This window comes from Podarcis melisellensis, assembly GCF_964234715.1.
Source record: "Podarcis melisellensis genome assembly, chromosome: 12".
Taxonomy (NCBI): domain Eukaryota; kingdom Metazoa; phylum Chordata; class Lepidosauria; order Squamata; family Lacertidae; genus Podarcis; species Podarcis melisellensis.
Genome location: NC_138544.1, coordinates 39,732,911 through 39,753,356, shown reverse-complemented (window position 1 = coordinate 39,753,356; position 20,446 = coordinate 39,732,911). Strand labels below are relative to the sequence as shown.

The following is a 20,446-nucleotide window of genomic DNA, read 5'->3' as shown; positions in this document are numbered from 1 at the left end:
TTCTGCTTTGATAAGTAGCCTAAAAACCAAACAAATAATTTTACCTTCCCTGCATAATGGTAAATCCCAAAGGTCAAGTCTATTCTTTTTGGTCTCCAGAAATATTTTGATTTCAGGTTGTCTTCAAATTTTTCTGTAAGGGAAACACACAGGTTTTCTTCTAAGGGAATAACATAAATGCACTTATGCCCATGGTTGCTTTCCACCACCTATTCCTTCTCCATCTGCAAATGCGTGGGCATGTGCAGATGCTTCCATAAAAACGTCTAATGCCATTTTGGTGGTTTCTTCTCAATTGATGTCATACAAATGGCCAACTGGTGGTGGTGGGCATAAGACGATTAACTGCAGAGTCTAAAATTACCTGGCTGCACTACTGCATGTAACTCACCCCTGCTGTAGACAACACTGAGCTAGTTAGTCTGAAGGTGTCTTTCAGTAAAAGGCAACTTCCTATGCATGCTCTTCCCAAAGGCACAATAATAATAATGAATAATAATTTTTTTTAATTTATACCCAGCCCTCCCAGGCCGAGACCGGGCTCAGGGCGGCTAACGCTGAATATAAATACAGTAAGGTAAAGGTAAAGGTAAAGGTACCCCTGCCCATACGGGCCAGTTGTGACCGACTCTAGGGTTGTGCGCTCATCTCGCTCAAGAGGCCGGGAGCCGGCGCCGTCCCAAGACACTTCTGGGTCACGTGGCCAGCGTGACGAAGCTGCAACTGGCGAGCCAACACCAGTGCTGCACACGGAAACGCCGTTTACCTTCCCGCTATAAAGTGGTACCTATTTATCTACTTGCACTTTGACGTGCTTTCGAACTGCTAGGTGGGCAGGAGCTGGGACCGAACAACGGGAGCTCACCCCGTCATGGGGATTCGAACCGCCGACCTTACGATCAGCAAGTCCTAGGCACTGAGGTTTTACCCACAGCGCCACCCACATCCCTATAAATACAGTAAAAACATTCAAAGCAAAAACACAAACAAAAAACCCCAAAAACACACACACAAAAACAGTTGATTAAAACATAAGTTAGAATACAGTTTAAAATGCAGCCTCGTTTTAGTGGTAGCCTATAGATCAAAGCCATAAGGAGAGAAAACGTCAAACATTCTCCGGGGCCAACTATTCATGCTTGTGCTACATGGATTTTTCCCAGCGAGGGAAAATTTATATACAAATCCAGGGGTTGCATTAAAATAAATAAATAAATAAATGAGACACAGAATTGCCACTGGCACCCTTTGGTCTATTCTGATTGGCAGTGGTTGTCCAGAGGTCCCCGCCCCTAGTTGGAGATAGCAGGGATTGAACCTGGAACCCTTTGACAACGGAATATGTAAACACAAGGAAATGCTCTTTAACTTGGACTGTTAATACCAGTGCACCTTTAAGAACAAGCTGCAAACGGCTTACCCACAAGCGTCTGATCAGTGGCGCGAGGAAACCGGCTTTCCTCATCAAGCAAGGACAATAATCCCATTGGTTTTTGCAGGAACATATCTAACAGGGGCCTGTTGTCTTCATACTCAATAACTCGTGCATCAACGCCTTCGTACAGGTATTCATTCTGCAACAGAGGACAAAATGTGCTTTGCTGAGCAACACGGCAAAGTGTTTCATGTAAATGAAGAACACAGAAGGGAGTCGGTGCTTTTAGCACCCCCATCCCCGGAAATAAATCTCTTCTGCAGCAAATCTTTCATCCTTAGTTTGGGGAAAACTAAAGCCCCCGTTTTCCGTCAAAGGCATTTTTATGACCCAAAATCTCCACACTAAGTATTTTTAAACCTACAGACATGATTCTAAGATGACGAAAACATCGCCATGATCCTCACATGCACCAGAGCAAACACTTCTGTGTCGTGCTGATAAAAGGTGTTCCTAAAATAGTCAATTCTTGTGAAAAGTAGACAGGTTGACAGGGTTGAAAATGCAGGGGTGTGTGGGATATTAAACCACTATTTATGAGTTCTCAGTAAGCTTTTGTATGACTAAAGCACAGTGTCCCCACTGATGTGACATACTGACAGGAAATGGCCACCACGCAATAACCTCCCATCTTCATTAAGTCTCTGGATTCTCCATCAAGATTACCAAAAGCAGCATCAGTGAGCACTAAAGGTGTAGGTGAGGTTAATACCTGCCTCTTACAGTAAAGCTGTAGAGGAGTACATTGAGTGGGAGCTGGTTTATGTGATTTGTGGTGGCTAGTGATTCCCCAGCGTTTTCTCAATGGGCTGAAATTGGCGTTTTTGCTCCAATTAGCAGGATAAGTGCCAATTTTCATTATATTTTAGCAATATATTCTCTCTTGTTGGGTTGTTTTTTTTTTGTAAACCTCTTTGGAAACTTTGCTGAAGGGTAAGTGGTTAATTAGAATTATAGAATTGTAGAGTTGAAAGGGACTGCTGGGGTCATCTAGACCAACCCTCTGGAATGCAGGAATCTGCTTGAACATATGACTCAGATTAAGAGACTCCTGCTTTACCAATTGAACTATGGGTGGTATCTCCACCTCTTTATATATATAAATGCAAATATGTGATAGGTTGTCATAGCCACTATGATTTGTCCAGTTATATACACATAGGAGCTGTTACATTAAGTGACCAGTGCAAAAGCAGCTACAGCAAATAGCTTGTATCCGAGCCATTCAGGTTAATAGTCTCCTTCTCTTGGTTATAATGATATGCGTTACGTGGGTTAAGTGCATTTTACAAATATAAATATATTCTGCCTCTAAAGCAAAAGACACATTAAGCAGCAGAGTAGCCATCTGGAAACCACTTATTCAAAGTGCAGTTAAAGGAGTTATTTTAGATTATAGCGTATTCCAAAGGGACAAGCCTATTTATTACCTTATTTGGCACTGTAAAAGCCTACTCTTCCAGGTGAGAGCTGTTTTTTCTTCACTTATTCTTGTGGTATGAAACTGGGAAGAGTTTTTACCAAGCCACCCTTGAAATGGCAGGATGCATGCTGTGAAGTGGGGAAGGGAAAGAATAACATCTCTCCTTCTTCCACTATAAAGGGAGACTTCTGGGGAGTAGAAAAGGTACCCTTTATATGGCAATTAAGCTGCACTTTGGTTCAGAGCAGAGAGCAAGCTCCGAATCTACAGCACAGTGGAGGAAATTTTCAGGCAGGCAGTAGAGAGGTCCTTTCCTTTCTCTTCTTCCTCCACAAACCCTCCCCCAATGCTCTCCAAGTCTCCTGATTTAGGCTGCTAAGAGCTCGTATTAAGAGTCTGGGGATATCTAAACTTAGGGTTCTTCCAGATGACCCTTTTAAAGCATTCATCATGGCTTGCTTGCACAAAGCTTGTGGGAAGAATGTAAGCAGGACCAGAGTTCAACAACTGAGATGCTTGACATATAGCAACTGTTCCATGACAAGCATCCATCCTGATTTGCTTGATGAACTTCTCATTTGTTCACCCTACGTGTTCCAGTGCATTCCACTGCCATTCTCCTAACCGCAAAAAAGGCAATTTCTTTGCAAAAGCGGATTTGTTGTGCTGCGGCAACAGAGTGCTTTAATCCACTTCAATGGCACAAACCCAGCTTGCCCCGGTAAATTCCTCCCACAAAATACTGACAGTCTGGGGGGCAGCATAATAAAAAAAGGAGTTTACTAGATCGAGGCTTATAGTCAGCAGTTTCTGTAACATTTGCTCTTTTCCTTGACTGGGGAATCTTTTCCTAAACAAATACCCCACTGCCATTTTAAACTGTTAAATATTCATTTTTCACCCTTTTAATAAGCTCCTGAAGTCTGTTCACTGACCCTTCAAGTTCATTAGCATTTTGGTAATTGCACTATCTCATTTGGCATCCGTCTTAAAAAATCAGATTAAACTGTACAGTCAGACTAACCCCCCCCCCACCTTTTGAATTGCAATAAATTTCAAAACTGAAATAAAAGCAAATTGTCATTTCCCTCTCCCACAGAATATTCATGGTTAATATGCTTGTTGGCAAATGATTATAAAAGTTCCAGGTTTTTAAAGAGCTGCTCTGTATGATATTCACTTAAAAAAAAAAATTCTGCTGCTGAACCATAAATTACACAGTACACCTTATTCCTCATGAAAACAACATAGCATTTGCACCAAACCTATTATCACTGTGTTCTGTTGCCTGGATACTGTAAATGGGAAGCCTAATGTAGTTTTAGACGGACATTTAAATTGCAGAAAGCAATCATACAGTTCTGCATAGCATTTTGCAGTCTTTGGTTGTTCGTTGGCTCTCCAACAGAAGCTGCGGGTAACTTCTCCTAGATAAAATTGGGTATGGGTTCAAAATTACCAGGCTCACTTTCACCACACCCACCCACAACCTTTTAGCCTTTGCGTTAAATGCTCTTTTTACATGTAGAATGAATTTATCCTTTAAAATGAGCAGGATAGACAAAATAAAGTACTTCATGCACCAAATCGTGTCCTCCCTTAAAGAGGGCACATATTGCAGTGAGACCTGGAAAACCGACACCCTGTGTTGTGGGTGGGTACGATTGGTCAGCCACAACACACGATTGGTAGGTCCCTTGAAGCTGGGTACAATCTGGCCAATGGGACGCAGTCCAAACGGTTCGAGGGACCTATTTATGCCCATGCAAATGACCCAGAGCTTCCTCTTTCGGCACGTGCATTCGGAACACCCGCCCACCTCTCCCTACTTTCAGGGCTTTGCACTTGACCTTGCTATGCCGTCGTGTCGTCTGTCGTTGGGACAGGGGCATGGCAGGAATTTTCCCCACTTGGCTGATTGGCTCTTGCTATTTGGGTTTTGCCTGCCGCATAGCAAATCGTCACAACTTGTAAGGTTGCAGATAGGCTCTGGTTCAGGTGATAGGGATGGGAGAACACTCTCGCCATCCCTATGTGAAGGATATTCCGTTAAAGGAATCCAGGGACTCAATGGTTTGGTCAACCCTTGAGCGGGTGTTGTGCCTGTGCCTGGGTCCAGGGGGGCATTTGGGTGGTGGAGGTAACCCGTTCCCAGCTTTCCACTTATCCAGGTGTTCACCTTTGGCTGACCTAAGCTGGAACCCTGGGTCAGCGCTACCTGCATGGCAGGGAGCTAGTCGAACCAGAGCCTATGCAACCAGTCACTTTCTGTAACCAATAAAGTTGTGGCCTAAATTCTGCCAAAAACCAAAACCAAAATTTTGAGTCAAGTGTGAATTTATTTAGGGGGGGGGGTTTCTGGGTCTGAACTTGCAAATAGTTAAACTATGAAATTCACTCTCAGAAGTAGCGGTGGCCACCAACGTGGGTGGCTTTGAAAGAGGACTAGACAAATTTGGTAACGGTAAAGCTATCCATAGTTACAAGCCACGGTGACTTCCTCATACTTCTATTGCTGGAGTTTGCAAGCCTGTGAATTCCAGCTGTTGGGAATCACAGGTGGAGAGAGTGGGGCTGCCCTTGGTTTCTGGTCAGCGGCTTCCCCTGAGCAACTGGTTGGCCACTGTGAGAAGAGGATGCTGGGTAAAAGAGAGGCATTTCGTTCTTATGTTCTTAAACGGGACTTGGGTGGTGCTGTGGGTTAAACCACAGAGCCTAGGACTTGCCAATCAGATCGGCGGTTCGAATCCCCACAATGGAGTGAGCTCCCGTTGCTCGGTCCTTGAACCTAGCAGTTTGAAAGCACGTCAAAGTGCAAGTAGATAAATAGGTACCGCTCCGGCGGGATGGTAAACGGCGTTTCCGTGCACTGCTCTGGTTCGTCAGAAGCGGCTTAGTCATGCTGGCCACATGACCCAGAAGCTGTACGCCGGCTCCCTCGGCCAATAAAGCAAGATGGGCGTCGCAACCCCAGAGTCAGTCACGACTGGACCTAATGGTCAGGGGTCCCTTTACCTTTACCTATGTCCTTAAACACCTCCCAAGCAGGGGAGGTAAAGAGACTGAAAAGGTCTGCTTGGTCACACTTGTCAGCCCTGCTTCCACCAGAGGGTCTTGCACCTTGGGGGGCCTGACATGTGTTGCACATGCATCGTCGGGAGGAGGCTGAGTGCAGTGCGGCTTCCTCTCTTGCGCTCAGGAGGAGCCAGCCACTGAACTGTGCCTCTCTTGGCTGCGCACTCAGCCTCCTCTGCCACCTCAACATTGAGGGGCCCCGGCCCTCTGCCAGCCAATATGGAGGGGAGTAAAAGACACCTCCGCATTTAGGAGTTGGCATGCCTAGCCTCCACCATATTCCTTGGGCTTGCCCTACATTCAGAATGTGTGAGAAGGGGTTCTATGCACATAGATTAGCATGCTCGTTAAGCATGGGGCTGAGGGATGCATTAGCTGAGAGGCGCTCTCCCTGTCAGTGTGCAAAAGGGTTGGTTCAAACACTTGAGGTGGCATTCAACTAGTTTTACTCGAAGTTAGACCTAGTAAAGTTAATGGACCTAACGTAGTCATGTCCACTGATTTTGATGAGTGAAGACTGAGTAAAACATAAGCTGACTGAGAGTCCTACCTCTGTGTTTGCCTTTAGCAAATGCATCTTTTTTTCTCCTGGTTTTTTTGAGTGGCCCAATATTTCAATAGGCAATTTGATGCTGTCATTTCAGTGTTGTCTTTATGCGATTTTAAAAACTGACCAACTCTTTTGGTTTTGTACGGTACTTTGAGCTGTTTTTTTTAAAAAAGCAACATAAAACACTTAAAATAAACACAACACAGACACACAAATTATAGCACCCACCTGCTCCCATGCAAAGACATGTTGGTTGAAGTAGAACTGGATCTGCTCATTGGCAATGTTGATGCAGAGCTGTTCAAACGAATTCTTTTTGAAGTTTTCAAAACCAAAGATGTCAAGAATCCCAATGTTCAGCCCTTCATCATTTCCACTGAAATGTACAGAATTTGCACATTAGATTCTCCAGCGCCGTTTGCTTATTTCACATCAGCTTCAACCCCGCAGCTACTTCAAAAACATAACTATTACATGTCTGGTTTAACACGGCTGGGAGTCAGCAACCGGGCAGGGTCTCCTCCAGTTTGAGATTCTGACAGAGTCTAATGTGCTGTGTGCCAAGGAGAGTCAGCTGGAGACCGAATGTCTAACTACAAGCCCTTTATTTCTGAATGTAAGAGTGGCCACAATATCAGCCAGTCCTTGCTCCTGGGCAAAAAGTGTTCATAGAAGGCACAAGTATTTGCATATCCCGTGGGTTAATTTGCATTGCAAATCTGAATTTACAAAGGCATCTTGCTCTACAGCAATGTATCCCGGCTGAATCAGGACAAAAGCCCCTTGCTTAAAATATATGTAAGAGATTGGCAGCAACACTTACAATTAAACGAGGTATTTAAAGAAGATAAAAAAACGATTCAGCTATACTTTATCTAGATTCCAAAGTGAAATCATTGAAGACAATACAAAACTAAGGAAAGCATGTAAGTTACTATTAGAGTGGGAAACTAAAGACGAGGAAGTCAAAAGTGTGATGATAAAGTGGACGCAAGACCTGGGACACAATATACAAATGGAAGTTTGGGGGAAATTATGGAAATCTAATTTAAAACTTACTGATTGCATATTGTTAAAAGATAAATATATGAAGATGATGTATAGATGGTATATTACACCTGTAACAATGGCAAAAATGTATAAAACAGGCTCTAAAAAATGTTGGAAGTGTAAAGAAAAAGAGGGTATGTTTTTACATATGTGGTGGAATTGTAAAATAATTTAGAAAATTGGGAAATGATATATAATGAAATGAAAAAGATGTTTAAAATAACCTTTGTTAAAAGCCCAGAAGCCTTTTTATTAGCCATTATAGGTCAAGACCTGCTGAAAGGTGAAAACTAGTCCAGGGTCTGCTGCTACATCACATTGGTTTGGTCCATTTTCTGCAAGGTGGAGAGGAAGGAGCACATCTGTTTGCAAATGTTATCACTAACCAGGCAAATGTCTGAACCTAAGATAGCAACCTGTAGTGAATTCTCAGGGCAGGTTTATCATGAATGGCATATGAAGGCAGATTGAAACTGCTTTCACTGCAGCTGCTGCAACACACAAAATAACACTGCATGGATCACTCTGATCACACTGTCAGTTTTCACACCTTTGGCAGAAGCTGCCAGAAACACCAGCTGACAGCCAATCCACATGGTGAGCTCTTCTTTTCACCCTGCTGCAGGCATAAGCTACCACACACAGAAGCCATGGCCAGTGCATATCACAGGCTCCTTGCAATGCCTAAATCAGACCTTATACAGAAAGGAATGCAGAAAGGAGGAGGTGAGGCTTCTATATGCATGGAGTGGTGGAGTGAGCCCAAACGGTGAATTTAAACCTAAGGGAGGGATAAGGCAAGGGATGTGGCTAAAAGAGACATGTTTGTGCTGCTGAGAAGAACAACTACAAATAAACTGTACACTCTTGTTCTTGCTTCGTTTGCAAGGGCTTAGAATAGAATATCTTAAAAGTTGAGTTTAGGAATAGCTAGTGAAATTGGTACAGTATTCCATTTGAAATTTCTGGTCTGGATGACTGGGGTCATGGGACATTCCAGATACTATGCATTTCACATTGAAACAAGGTTCTGTTCCTTACAAGAGAGGAAAAAACCCTTACCTTAAAAATGTACCTGGCTTGAGCAGCGCATTGATGCGGTTGACTATCCAACTAAAGAGACGCCCGTACAAGGCTTTGGCTGTGGCGTCTCTTACATCGAAAGCTTTTTCCATCGTGTTGGGCCGTATAATAGTTTCCCCTCGGGCCACCACACAATGAGAGGTTAGAGCTTCTTGCAGTTCATCTGCCTGTATACACAGCAAAGATGCAGCTGGAAAACGGAGGAAAGGTGTATCAAACATTTCTTAATTTTATATGTAAAAGCTCCCTACAACAGGTGAGGGGGACCCCTGGACCACAGACTGGATACCACACACATTTCATTAAGCACGCTGGGTCCCCTTCTGCCCATCAACTGTACAGTGGAAAGCAGCTGAGAAGGAAAAGGGCTTTGATGTTGTGCAAAGTATGAATACTGCAGCTCCTTGCTCTGCAAGAAGATCAAAACAGAGGGGGAAATACACCAGCAAAGAGGTAGACGTGTGTTCCTTACAAATATACATAAAGAGTCTTTGTGTTTTGCAACTGCGTATTTGTAATTTTCATGATGCAATTGCATTTGGCTGTTTGAGGCTTTAAATAAGGCAGGGCTTGATTTCACCTGTGCTTTCCCTTATTTGCATTCTTCTGTAAGGGCTATTGAGTTCTTTTGGCTTCATGCGATCTGGGCCGATAAAGGGTGCTGTAGAGGGTCCCTGCCAGTTTTATAGCCTTGTCCTCATGATATCACTTCCCAATGGCTATATCTCCCTTTATCCATGATCACTGAAACTGGGGTGGGTTAACCCATGTCCCTCCTTCCCCAAATGCTTCCCAAACACATTGTGCAAACAACAACAGCACACCAACAAAATCACCCACAACTAATCATCCCAGAAGGCACCTGACCGAACTGGGAACAGTGTTACTAAAGTCCACAGAGCTCACCAAGTTACTATCATGCTAGAGCGCATCTACTCCGCCACTGTCTCACACCAAAGGAGGACCAGCCTTCTGTCAGTTACAGACTGTCACTCTGAAGGCATCTGGTGTCTTTCTTTGTTGCACAGGCTCTCACCCTGTGCAGGAAACCAGACATGCACCTTAGGCCCTCCCACTATCTAACCTCCTCCAGGTTTATGTTGGGGGAAATAGAAGGGGGTAGTGTTCTCACTGTTGGGACTCCTGAAGAGATGAAACTCTATGGTGTCACCCCAGTTGTGTAGACTCTGCCAGCAGGGCTTCTATGCTCCTTGACCCAGCAAGGAGCTGGTGCAAGAGGCTACAAGATTGAGTGCAGCTTCTCTCTGGACTATGGACCAGGCAGGTGGTCCCATTCCTTACCACACTTACCAGGGACCTCAGCTGTCCCCAAAGCAAAAAACTAATCACCCAGCTGCTCAGGTACTCAACCCCAGGCAAGATCTTCTCCAGTCCCCCAGTGCTACAGCTATTCATCTCAGGAAATAATCTCAGGGTTGAGGGATACAGGAGGAAAGTCCCTACTCAAACTCTAGACCAGTGTTTCCCAAACTTGGGTCTCCAGCTGTTTTTGGACTTCAGTTCCTATAATCCCTGACCAGTGGTCCTGCTTAGCTAGGGATGATGGGAGCTGTACTTCAAAAAACTGGTCTAGGCTTTCAAAAAATTCATGTGGCCTGTTGTGGGAAACACTGAGCTTAGCTCAGCTGGTAGAGCATAAGACTCTTAATCTCAGGCTCATGGGTTCAAGACCCATGTTGGGCAAAATATTTATGTATTGCAGGGTGTTGGACTAGATGATCCTTACAGTCCTTTCCAACTCTACAATTTTATGATTCTATGAAAAAACAGGCCATCCCAGCCCCATTAGCTGCTTTAAAAACATGTGAAGTTTGTTAAGAGGCTGGGCCCAGGCTGTGTAGAGCTTTTCAAGCAGTGAGGTAAGATTTCTGCAATATGCAGATAAGTCTGGAGCTCATAATTATGGAGGCTGTTCACAAAAGGCATTTCATTATTATAAAAAGGAAAGAAAACTCACAGTTCTCCAGAGGCGTTGGATTGGAAATGATGCTCTTGTCAATCATGTACTCGGTTACTACGGAAGAGAATTCGATGTTGCCCACGTTTAAAATGGCAGCAAGGATGCTGTATACGCTCCCTAGTTCCTGAAAGACAGATGCACAAAAACATTCCAATTCATAGCCTTATAATTGGCACCCCAGGCAACAATCACAGCATTTCATTTCTTCATTTTCATATCCATCTTGCATTTAGAGAACCAGCGTTTTACCAGGGGCTGCACCCTCTTCAATTTGCTTTAACTTTACAGTGCAGCTTGAATGTTTTTTTTAAAAAAAGGTATGGCAAGGAGGTTATAATCGCTAAAAGAGTAAGAATAGTTCTATTAAATACTCAATGGGTATGTTTTTCTGGATCTTCCCCCCCTAGGTCTTTTCTTCTAAACATTTTTCTGATTCTTAAAACCTTAGGGTTAAGGAAACAAACAAACAAACAAACAAAAGACCTACTACCCATAGACTTGTGTTTTGATTCTTTTTCTTTTGAAGAAATAATCACCCGCCATGTCTATTTGTAAATTATTCTGATAAATGGAATAAAATGATTATATTGACTACTGATTATACCGACTTCTGTCATTACACTGTGTTACATGTATTGCAGCTAACATCTTTTGTACTCTTTCCTGATTTCTTGTAAGGCGTGATTAGTTTTATTCCCAACAGCCCTTTTCCTGCATCGTGTGTGTGTGTTGCCATGTAACCTTCAGTTTGATTTTAAAGGAGCAAAGGAATATATAGGCTATGTGTTTACAGCACAGGGACCTCCCACTCTGTTAAAAAGGGAGAGATTTTCTGAAATGCTTAGGGGGTTGTTTTGACCATACTGCAATCAAGTTCTGCCCCAGAGCCTTTCTAAACATAGCAGAATCTGGAGGAAACAGAAGTCAAAAGAAAACATTTCTGGGGGCTTCACTTTTTCACGCACTCCCATGTAATTTCCCCCCATTCTGTGCACCCAGAAAAGCAGAATACTGTCAATGGAGAGGCAAAACCTGCTGTGTGTGTGGCTATAGCTCAAATTCCCTCCTAAGGGAGCACAAATTAGACAAACCAGCCCCTTCTGTTTGGAAACAGGGTACACTTGAAACCTAGAAAGAAGACGTTATAGCTCATCCCGCTTGTGTGTGCTTCAAGGGCTAATTTTGCCTGATGAAAAGCTTGTTGAAATTACAGTCTTTTGTACTAGCTGGTCCGAAAAAGCCAAAGCTGACACTGAACACGATTTCATGGCAGTGTTCACAAATCACAGTAAGGCATTAACTATGCACAAGCAAATTGGATAGGAGTTGCTCCTCCTACTCACACCGGGACAAAAGAAAGCACAAATCCCTGGATTAGCTGGACATATTGTTACACGCCACCCCAAACTCTGAGCAGTGCAAGATTCCGGGGGTTCCAGATGCTTACGAAGGGTTTGTGTTTCCTTTGGGGAATGAGGCACAGCAGAGACTGTGGTGTCTTTATGATAGAAAGTTTATTTACACACATCTACAACCTGAGCCTTTGATGGAGGGGTTCACAGCATCAACACCAAAAGAGGGTCTTGCTTCTCCCATAGCCACAGCCTTGGATTCTAGCAGAAATCAGGCCTGGCACTCTCTCTGCCTTTCCAGACTTCTATTGCATCCAGTTTCTAGCTCATATCACTCAACTCTCTGTTTTGTCTTTCCAAACAACAGACAGCTGAGGGAGGGAGGCCTACCCATTTGGCCTCTGGGACAGAGTCACTCTCCTTGTTCCCTTAACAAACCATACTTAGTGGGCATTACCAGGCTGGCTTGGGTATTCCAGCAATTGAATCCATGCTGGATCCAGGAATTAGAAGGGAAGCTCTGATGTACAGCCTATCTGTGTGCCCCCCCTCCAACTCATAGTAATATGAGCTAGGAATTGTAGTTTGTTTTGCTACCAAGCAACCGTGCTCCATAGTCAACTGATTATGGTTTGTGCAGACTCACAACTTAAAGCCACCACCAGCTGCCACCTTTGGGGAAGTATTCTAGAATGGGGTGGTCAACCTTTTCTGGACTCACTCTTTGGCTAGAAACTGAGGGCTAGAATCTTAGACATACAGACCCTCCTCCTCAGCTAATCCATGCAGATCAGCTGAGAAGGGGGTGTTACATACCCTCCAACATTTCTCCAATGAAAATAGAGAGGTCTCATTCCCTACTGATAATTTTACTATTTATACCCCACGTATCTTGCTGGGTTGCCCCAGCTACTCTGGGTGGCTTCCAACATATATAAAAATGTAATAAAATATCAAACATTAAAAAACCTTCCCTATACATACCCTCCCATATTTCTCAAATGAAAATAGGGACATCCTACCATACCCTCCAACCTTTCTCCAGTGAAAATAGGGACATCCTAAGGAAAAGCAGGACATTTCAGGATCAAATCAGAAACCGGGATGGCTTCTCTAAATCAGGGACATCTCAGGAAAATAGAGACACTCAGAGAGTCTGGTGTTATTGCCCTCTCTCTGCTCATCAAACAGCTGATCTGATGACTGGAGAGGAGGTGATTTGCATTTCCATCAGGGCAATGGGTTTCAGCCACTCTAGCACTGTGTCAAATGTATTCCCCTTCTTTTTGCCACTGCCTCCAAAATTAGTGGCATCTTGCGGGAGAAATTAATATGGGGGTTTAATCAGGCCCCTGAACTGAGAGTGAGACACCCACTACTCTTGAAATTATTGGCAACCTTCATACTGTCAATCAAGCCCTACTTCTCTCTCTAAGGCAGTGTTTCCCAACCTTGGGTCTCCAGCTGCTGTTGGACTATAATTCCCATCATCCCTGACCATTGGTCTTGCTAGCAAGGGATGATGGGAGTTGTAGTCCAAAAACAGCTGGAGACCCAAGGTTGGGAAACACTGCTCTAAGGTGCACAAGTTAAAATATCACTGACACTCACCTCCATCGTAAACCCAATCACCTTGAAGCACTGCTCAATTAATTCAAACTGGGATTTGTAGAAGCTATTGTTCATGAAATCTTGTACAGTTCTGAGATGTTCGTTTTGTAGATACCTAGAGGGATGATGGGGACAGGGAAAAGAGTATGAGAAATTGTGAATCCACTCCATGTTTCAAAAGGCTCACTCTAGCAAAGGCTGCCCACTTATGCATTTATCCTAAAGAATACAAATGGAATGTTATACCTGGGAGGTTTATTTTCTGGCAATTTGTAATGAGCTAGTTTTTTCTTCTCAGCCAAACCAGCATAGATGTAATAGAAAATATGAAAATTCTTCTCTCCTCTGAAATGGAAAAAAAACACACAACACCACACACCTCAATATGGCAATTATTGAAACACAATCAACATTGAACCAGTAACGTCTAATTTTTGATTGTCTTCTACTATTATAAAATGTATTTTATTTGAAATGTTTTCTCACTGCCTTTCAGGGCAACAAGCGCTCCTAAGACAGCTGAAAGTAGAATTGCAACAGCTAACAAATGCAATAAATGGTAATAGTAATCATAGAAATAGCTTAGCCCAACTCAGGGGAATGCAACATCATGATTCCCACTCCACTGTTAATGCTTAACCCAAATATATCAATGTGTTGGTCATCATAACGTTTACACAGAACTTAGATCAGGCTTCCTCAAACTCGGCCTTCCAGATGTTTTGAAACTACAATTCCCATCATCCCTGACCGAGTTTGAGGAAGCCTGGCTTAGATGTACAGGCCGAAGCTACATGGGCATTAGCCTACATAAAATGTAAATAATAATAATAATAATAATAATAATAATAATAATAATAATAATAATAAACATTACACAGTTCAGGTTATGCACAATGCAGTTTCAGAGGCTACATCCAAGATGTCTGTTTGCGCTAGTCCAGGCACCCCAAACTCGGCCCTCCAGCTGTTTTGGGACTACAATTCCCATCATCCTTAGCTAACAGGACCAGTGGTCAGGGATGGTGGGAATTGTAGTCCCAAAACATCTGGAGGGCCGAGTTTGCCTATGCCTGCTAGACTTTACAGTGCCTGGGCTAGGCAGATGGAGTCCCACCCCAATGACATGTAGGCTGTACCACCCTTAGAGTTTGTTTGAACCAAGCCTCCCTCTCTCTTTCCCACAGCCAGAAAAGCACCCCCTTTGTTTTCCTTTTACTTACACAGCTTGATGTATGACTCTTGACTTTTCTAGGAGGTATTCTGAAATCAGAGCACTTACAACAGTTCCACTGGAAGTGAACTTCATTTCTAGGTATTTCCCAAATCTGCTGGAATTATCATTAATAATAGTGCCTGCATTTCCAAAAGCCTCCAGCAGATTGTTGACTTGGAGAATTTTTTCTTGAAGTGTCCTGTTATTAGCCTAGATACGCATTCCAAAATAACAACAACGACAATAAGGAAAATGCACAGAACTTTAAAACACAAACATATTTTTTCAGAATAGGGACGGAATAGTACTCCTTTCCTCTGTGGGGTTGTTGGAATCCTCCTTATCTGGGGATGTTCACCATCAATAACTAGCAGAAAGTAAGGGCTAGTTCACCTGTTAGTTCCTTAACTAGGGGAACATATTTATTTGAACCACTCTCCATCCTGTTGGGGATTTGATCATGTCTAAGGGTGTAAAAGGAAGATGTGGCAAAGGCTTTATTTACAAGTTGGTGGCTGAGCTGGCATGGTACAAGATGGCAGAAGGCAAAGACCAGGCATAGGCAAACTCTGGCCCTCCAGATGTTTTGAGACTACAATTCCCATCATCCCTGACCACTGGCCCTGTTAGCTAGGGATGATGGGAATTGTAGTTCCAAAACATCTGGAGGGCCGGAGTATGCCTGGCAAAGACATAAATAAAGAGGTCTAGGATATGTCTTACCCTTCCAAGGACAGTCAACTGCTGAACCAGAAGATGGGCACTTTGTGTCTTCCCTGCTCCACTTTCTCCAGATATGACAATACACTGAAGGCAAGAGTGGAAGAGCACATGCTATAACCGGCTATCTTCACAACCCAGAGGGGTATATCAAACCTGGCCCACCATTACCACTACCTGATCAGAGCTGAATGTGACCATGGACTGGTATGCGATATCAGCCACAGCAAAGATGTGAGGAGGGTTGGCAGTCCGTTTGGCCCCAATGTACAGTTTGGAATGCTGAAAAGTTAAAAGAGAAATGCTATGTACTCCTCTGTTTTAAGACTATCATCTTGTGTCACTGGCCTCATGAGAGTGACCAGTTATGAGCAGTGATGTTGCCAAAATTTATAATTACCTGGTTCGGAATGCTCATTTGCCTAGCTCTGAATGCTCAGAGGCAATATTCCACTCAGTGTTCTCTTCCAACTCAGAGTGGGAAATGAGAATTTGCACAACTTCTTCCCTTGTGGCCTGTCTTTAGTCCAAGTGTAGGACATCAATCACTTCTCTGACAGTTCTAAGAAAACAGCTCCAGGGAAGACTTTGAAAGCTCCAGGGACATGTGGTCAAGTCCAGTGACGTTACCAAGGTGTGTGTGTGTGTGTGTGTGTGTGTGTGTGTGTGTGTGTGTGTGAAATCACTCAAAATTTCAAGATTTTATTTTCCTACCTGAGTAGCGTAAAGGTCCAAGTTGCGAAAAGGATTGACTGCAATGAGAATGTCCCCCACGTAGGTGTAGATCTGATTCTTGGCGTAGCTCTTTTGCAGTTGCTCTGTTACTGTATTCTGTTGGGGGGGGCGGGGGGGCAGAGAAGGACATGTCTATTGGTGTCTGGTTTTGAAAATTTATTCAAAGGAATTAAGATTCAGGACTTTCGGGCATCTTGATACTACACAGACATCAGAAACATATTGGTGTCTTGAGCCATATTGCCAACATGCATAATTGTGTATTCCCTTACTATGTGCTCATTTACCTTCAGTTCTGTGCATCTGCATTAGTGATTAGTAGCACAAAAATGTATTAGAGCCGCAGGCGACCTCCTACTATGTCACACAGTGAGTCCACCCAGTTCAGTATCGTCTGGAATGACTGGCAGCATTTCTCCAGGGTTTCTGATAAGTGACCTTCTCACTCAGCCCTGCCTAGAGATGCTGTGGTTTGAATCTGGGGCCTTTAAAGCATGCAAAGTATGTGCTCTGTCACTGATTTATGGCCCATCCTAACTGTGTCTGACTATTGCTCTAACTTGTCAACTCTCACCGCCATTAACTTTCCAAGATTCTCCTAATCTGCTGCCTGAGATCTATTTAAAATTAAATGGTGACACCAAGGATTGAACCTGGAACCTTTGGTGTGTGAGGTGTGTACTCTACCACTGAGCTATGGCTCCTTCCACTGAGTCTACTCACTCTCGTATAGAACACACACTTGGAGATCTCCCTCATTTCCTCAGTAGCCTTATTTTGTCATTTGCCCCAAGTAAGAAGTAACAGATTGACTCTAATCTAATTTAGCCACTTCAGGTAACATTATGTAGGAGACCCTAACATACCAGGCCACAGTTCGTGGATAAACAGCACTTGTGTTCCCCTTGTGTTGCCCATGATTTTACCTTCACTCTTATCATCTGCCATGTTTTTATACCTGCCTTGCAAAATTCACACAAGACCAGAGAGAAGAGGAGAATTTTGCTACTTCTTTCTCTCATTAGCTACACACGCTATCACATTTAATGACTTTTGCCTTTTGGCAAAAAAACAACTTCTTAGCATATAGCTCATCATAGTGCAAATAAATGTTTGGATGAGAACCTAACACCTTAGATTAATTGCATCCATTAGTTCAGCTCCTGTGCCATTAATTGGCTAATGTTGGCAAAGCTGTTTCAAAAGTATAAAACACTCTAGAAATCGACTAATAATGACGAACCACTGGCTTGGTGAGTATCAAAATCAGAGGCTAACAGCATTTCCAGGTGGTAGGATTGATTCTTTAAGGCTCTCCAAATGTTGTTGTACTCCAGATCCTATTAACCCCAAGCAGCATGCCCAATGGTCAGGAACATCAGGAACTATATAGCCCAATAACACCTGGTCCTATAGTGACCCCCATGAGGGAAATACAACCCCACCCAGAAACTTAAACCACAGATTGTCCTACCACTGAAGACTATTACCCAGGGTGGGTGCCTGTTCTCAGCATGCAGCTTCCCCAATCTACAAAATCCCCTAGCATTTTTTTCTTTACAAAAAAAATGTCTTACCTCATCTAGTACTTCCAAGGTGGCCAGATCATCTACATCTTCCTGGTTGGTAACTGGAGACCTACTGTAATTCCCTTTCTTAGTATGAATACGCTCAAATCTGTTCAAGAAAACAAAAACATGGAAGGATGCTTCTACATGCAAAGAAAAATGCAGGAAGAACAGTTGCGACATTAGCAATAACCCTGTTCACACCTTCTGCTCATGTTTAGAGCCAACCCAATGAGTTGAGGGGAGCAGGGGTAATGTTGCTAAGCTCTGTCCCCATCGCCATCTCTCTTTACAGGCTGAAGGGTGTGAAACAGGAGCCTCCTGAAGAAGAAGAGTTTGGATTTGATATCCCGCTTTATCACTACCCGAAGGAGTCTCAAAGCGGCTAACATTCTCCTTTCCCTTCCTCCCCCACAACAAACACTCTGTGAGGTGAGTGAGGCTGAGCGACTTCAAATAAGTGTGACTGGCCCAAGGTCACCCAGCAGCTGCATGTGGAGGAGCGGGGAAGCGAACCCAGTTCACCAGATTACGAGTCTACCGCTCTTAAGCACTACACCACACTGGCTCTCCTGTATTTGTCAAGACTCTTTTTGCTATTCAGATCCCTGAACTTCCATCATAGGAAGCTCTCTACTTCAGATGCTTCCTCTCTAACTTGCGGAGGGTGACAGTAATGGTGACAGTGGGCAGAGCTTATGCACACCATACATTTAGAGCACATTCAAAGCATCTCTGCCCCTGAAAGACTCTTAGGAATTCTAGTTTACCCTTCACAGAGCCACAATTCCCAGCATGTGCACACACATCTGCCCCCAGCCTTGACCTCGGATCCCCAGAACAAGATCTTATGCACATTCTCACAAAGAACACGAGAAAAGCTCAAAGGTGACATGAGCCACGGGCACCAAAACGTCTTTTGATAACGCCCTGCTGTTCAAATGAAAGGTCACGGTACGTTACATGTACATCCTAAGGAACTGCAGGCGGGGGGAAAGTATTATGTTGAGGCTGCAGGCATTTCAATATGGGCAAGTGATGTTCGGCTTTCGCACAAATCTGTAATTTCTGAATCCATTTGCTCAGCAACGCTGTACATGAAGGTCATCGCCTGTCCTGTCAGCAGGGTGACTTTGATCAAGCAGCTGCCCACAAACGATAGATGCAGGAAGTGACAGCTTATCTTTCCCATTCTATTCTATTCCCCTCCCCCCACATCAAGAAAGGATGTAGACCTTGAGTCAACTTGTTATTTCCCATTCCTAGTGTCAACCATTACATACTGTGATTTTTTTTTATTATTAAAAAAATTGGAACCATGCTGGCAAATACATAGAAATGTTGCTAGAATAATTGCCAATGTGGTAAGCCCACAGGGTTTAGCAACGGCTGTAGCTGGGGAGAAACAGAAATGTGATGGCCTGGGATTCCGAGTCTGAGAGCGATCCGGAGGAACCCCAGCCGGCACAGGAGTCCCCGCCTCCAGGGCCGGCTGAACCTGGGCAAGGCCTAGTTGCTGAGGAAACTCAAGAGCAGGCACCAGGTGAAATCATTCAGGCCCCAGAGGTGCTGGAAGACTCAGTGGCTACAGGTGAGCCTCCTCCAGGACCCAGTAACCCTTCGGCCTCTCCTGATCTGCAGAGGCTTAGGGCAGAGAGGCGAAGGGAACTGGTGTCTCCCAGGAGGAGTGCTCGCCTTAAGGCCAAGAGAGGCGGGGCTTCTGGGGGCCGGGACCGCCCCCGGCCTTAGAAGAAGATAAAGGTCAGGCAGCCCGGTCTCAGGTTGCGGGAGCAACGTCGTTGTGAAGTATCTGCTTTACCCAGTCCTTGTTTGGCACTCCCAGTGTGCCTATTCCCCGCCTGGATTCCTGCTTCTGCCTTACCAGTGTTCCTGCTTCCCCGCCTGGATTCCTGCTTCTGCCATACCAGTGTTCCTGCTTCCCTGCCTGGATTCCTGCTCCTGCCTTACCAGTGTTCCTGCTTCCCCACCTGGACTCCTGCTTCTGCCCTACCTCCGTTCCTGCTGACCTGCCCGGCTCCCTGTTGATCTTGGCCTACGGTAATAATACCTCATCCCCCCTGGGACCAGCACAGTTTGCTCCCGCCACACCCGCACTCCCTCTTTGTTGGGGTGCGTTCGGGAAGATTCAGAGGCCATGGCTGACCAAGCGGCTACATTGTTGGCAATAGCCCAGGAGAACCAGGCCTTGACGCACACCGTGCAGCAGCTCAGTAACGTGGTTGCGGCACTACAGCAGCGTTTGGACGCCCTACCGGCTCCTGGGGCCGACGCCCCGGCTTCTGGCAAGTACCCAGTGGCCTTGCCTGAGAAGTTTGATGGGGCTCCGGCCAGCTTTCCCATGTTCCTTGCCCAGGCCAAGCTGTATATTCAGGGGCGCGCCCGGAACTTCCCCGACGACCGCACCAAGGTGCATTTTTTGATTAGTTTGTTAAAGGACCAGGCGGCCAAGTGGGCGTTGCCGCTGCTCAGGCAAGACTCCCCCTTGCTGGCAGACTACGGGGGGTTTTGCAATCTGTTGGAGGCCGCGTTCGGCAACCCTTTGAAGGGGAGTCAAGCCAACCGGGCGATTCGGCGGTTGAGACAGGGCAAGTCCAAGGTGGCCGCATACACCACAGAATTCCGGCTG

General features: G+C 44.6%; 1 protein-coding gene across 2 annotated transcripts in view; it reads right to left on the bottom strand.

Annotated features, from left to right (window-relative positions):
* Positions 1–20,446, bottom strand: part of MYO3A (myosin IIIA) — a 113,208-nt gene that overhangs the window by 38,348 nt on the left and 54,414 nt on the right. For both annotated transcript variants that reach the window (XM_081931447.1, XM_081931448.1), the window contains exons 10-21: positions 17,809–17,908; positions 16,211–16,327; positions 15,674–15,778; positions 15,500–15,583; positions 14,784–14,986; positions 13,807–13,905; positions 13,561–13,675; positions 10,595–10,721; positions 8,596–8,806; positions 6,712–6,859; positions 1,421–1,574; positions 45–133 (exon numbers count right to left, since the gene is read on the bottom strand). In XM_081931447.1, coding sequence (XP_081787573.1) covers positions 45–133; positions 1,421–1,574; positions 6,712–6,859; positions 8,596–8,806; positions 10,595–10,721; positions 13,561–13,675; positions 13,807–13,905; positions 14,784–14,986; positions 15,500–15,583; positions 15,674–15,778; positions 16,211–16,327; positions 17,809–17,908 — 1,552 coding nt within the window. The remainder of the gene's footprint in view (positions 1–44; positions 134–1,420; positions 1,575–6,711; positions 6,860–8,595; positions 8,807–10,594; positions 10,722–13,560; positions 13,676–13,806; positions 13,906–14,783; positions 14,987–15,499; positions 15,584–15,673; positions 15,779–16,210; positions 16,328–17,808; positions 17,909–20,446) is intronic.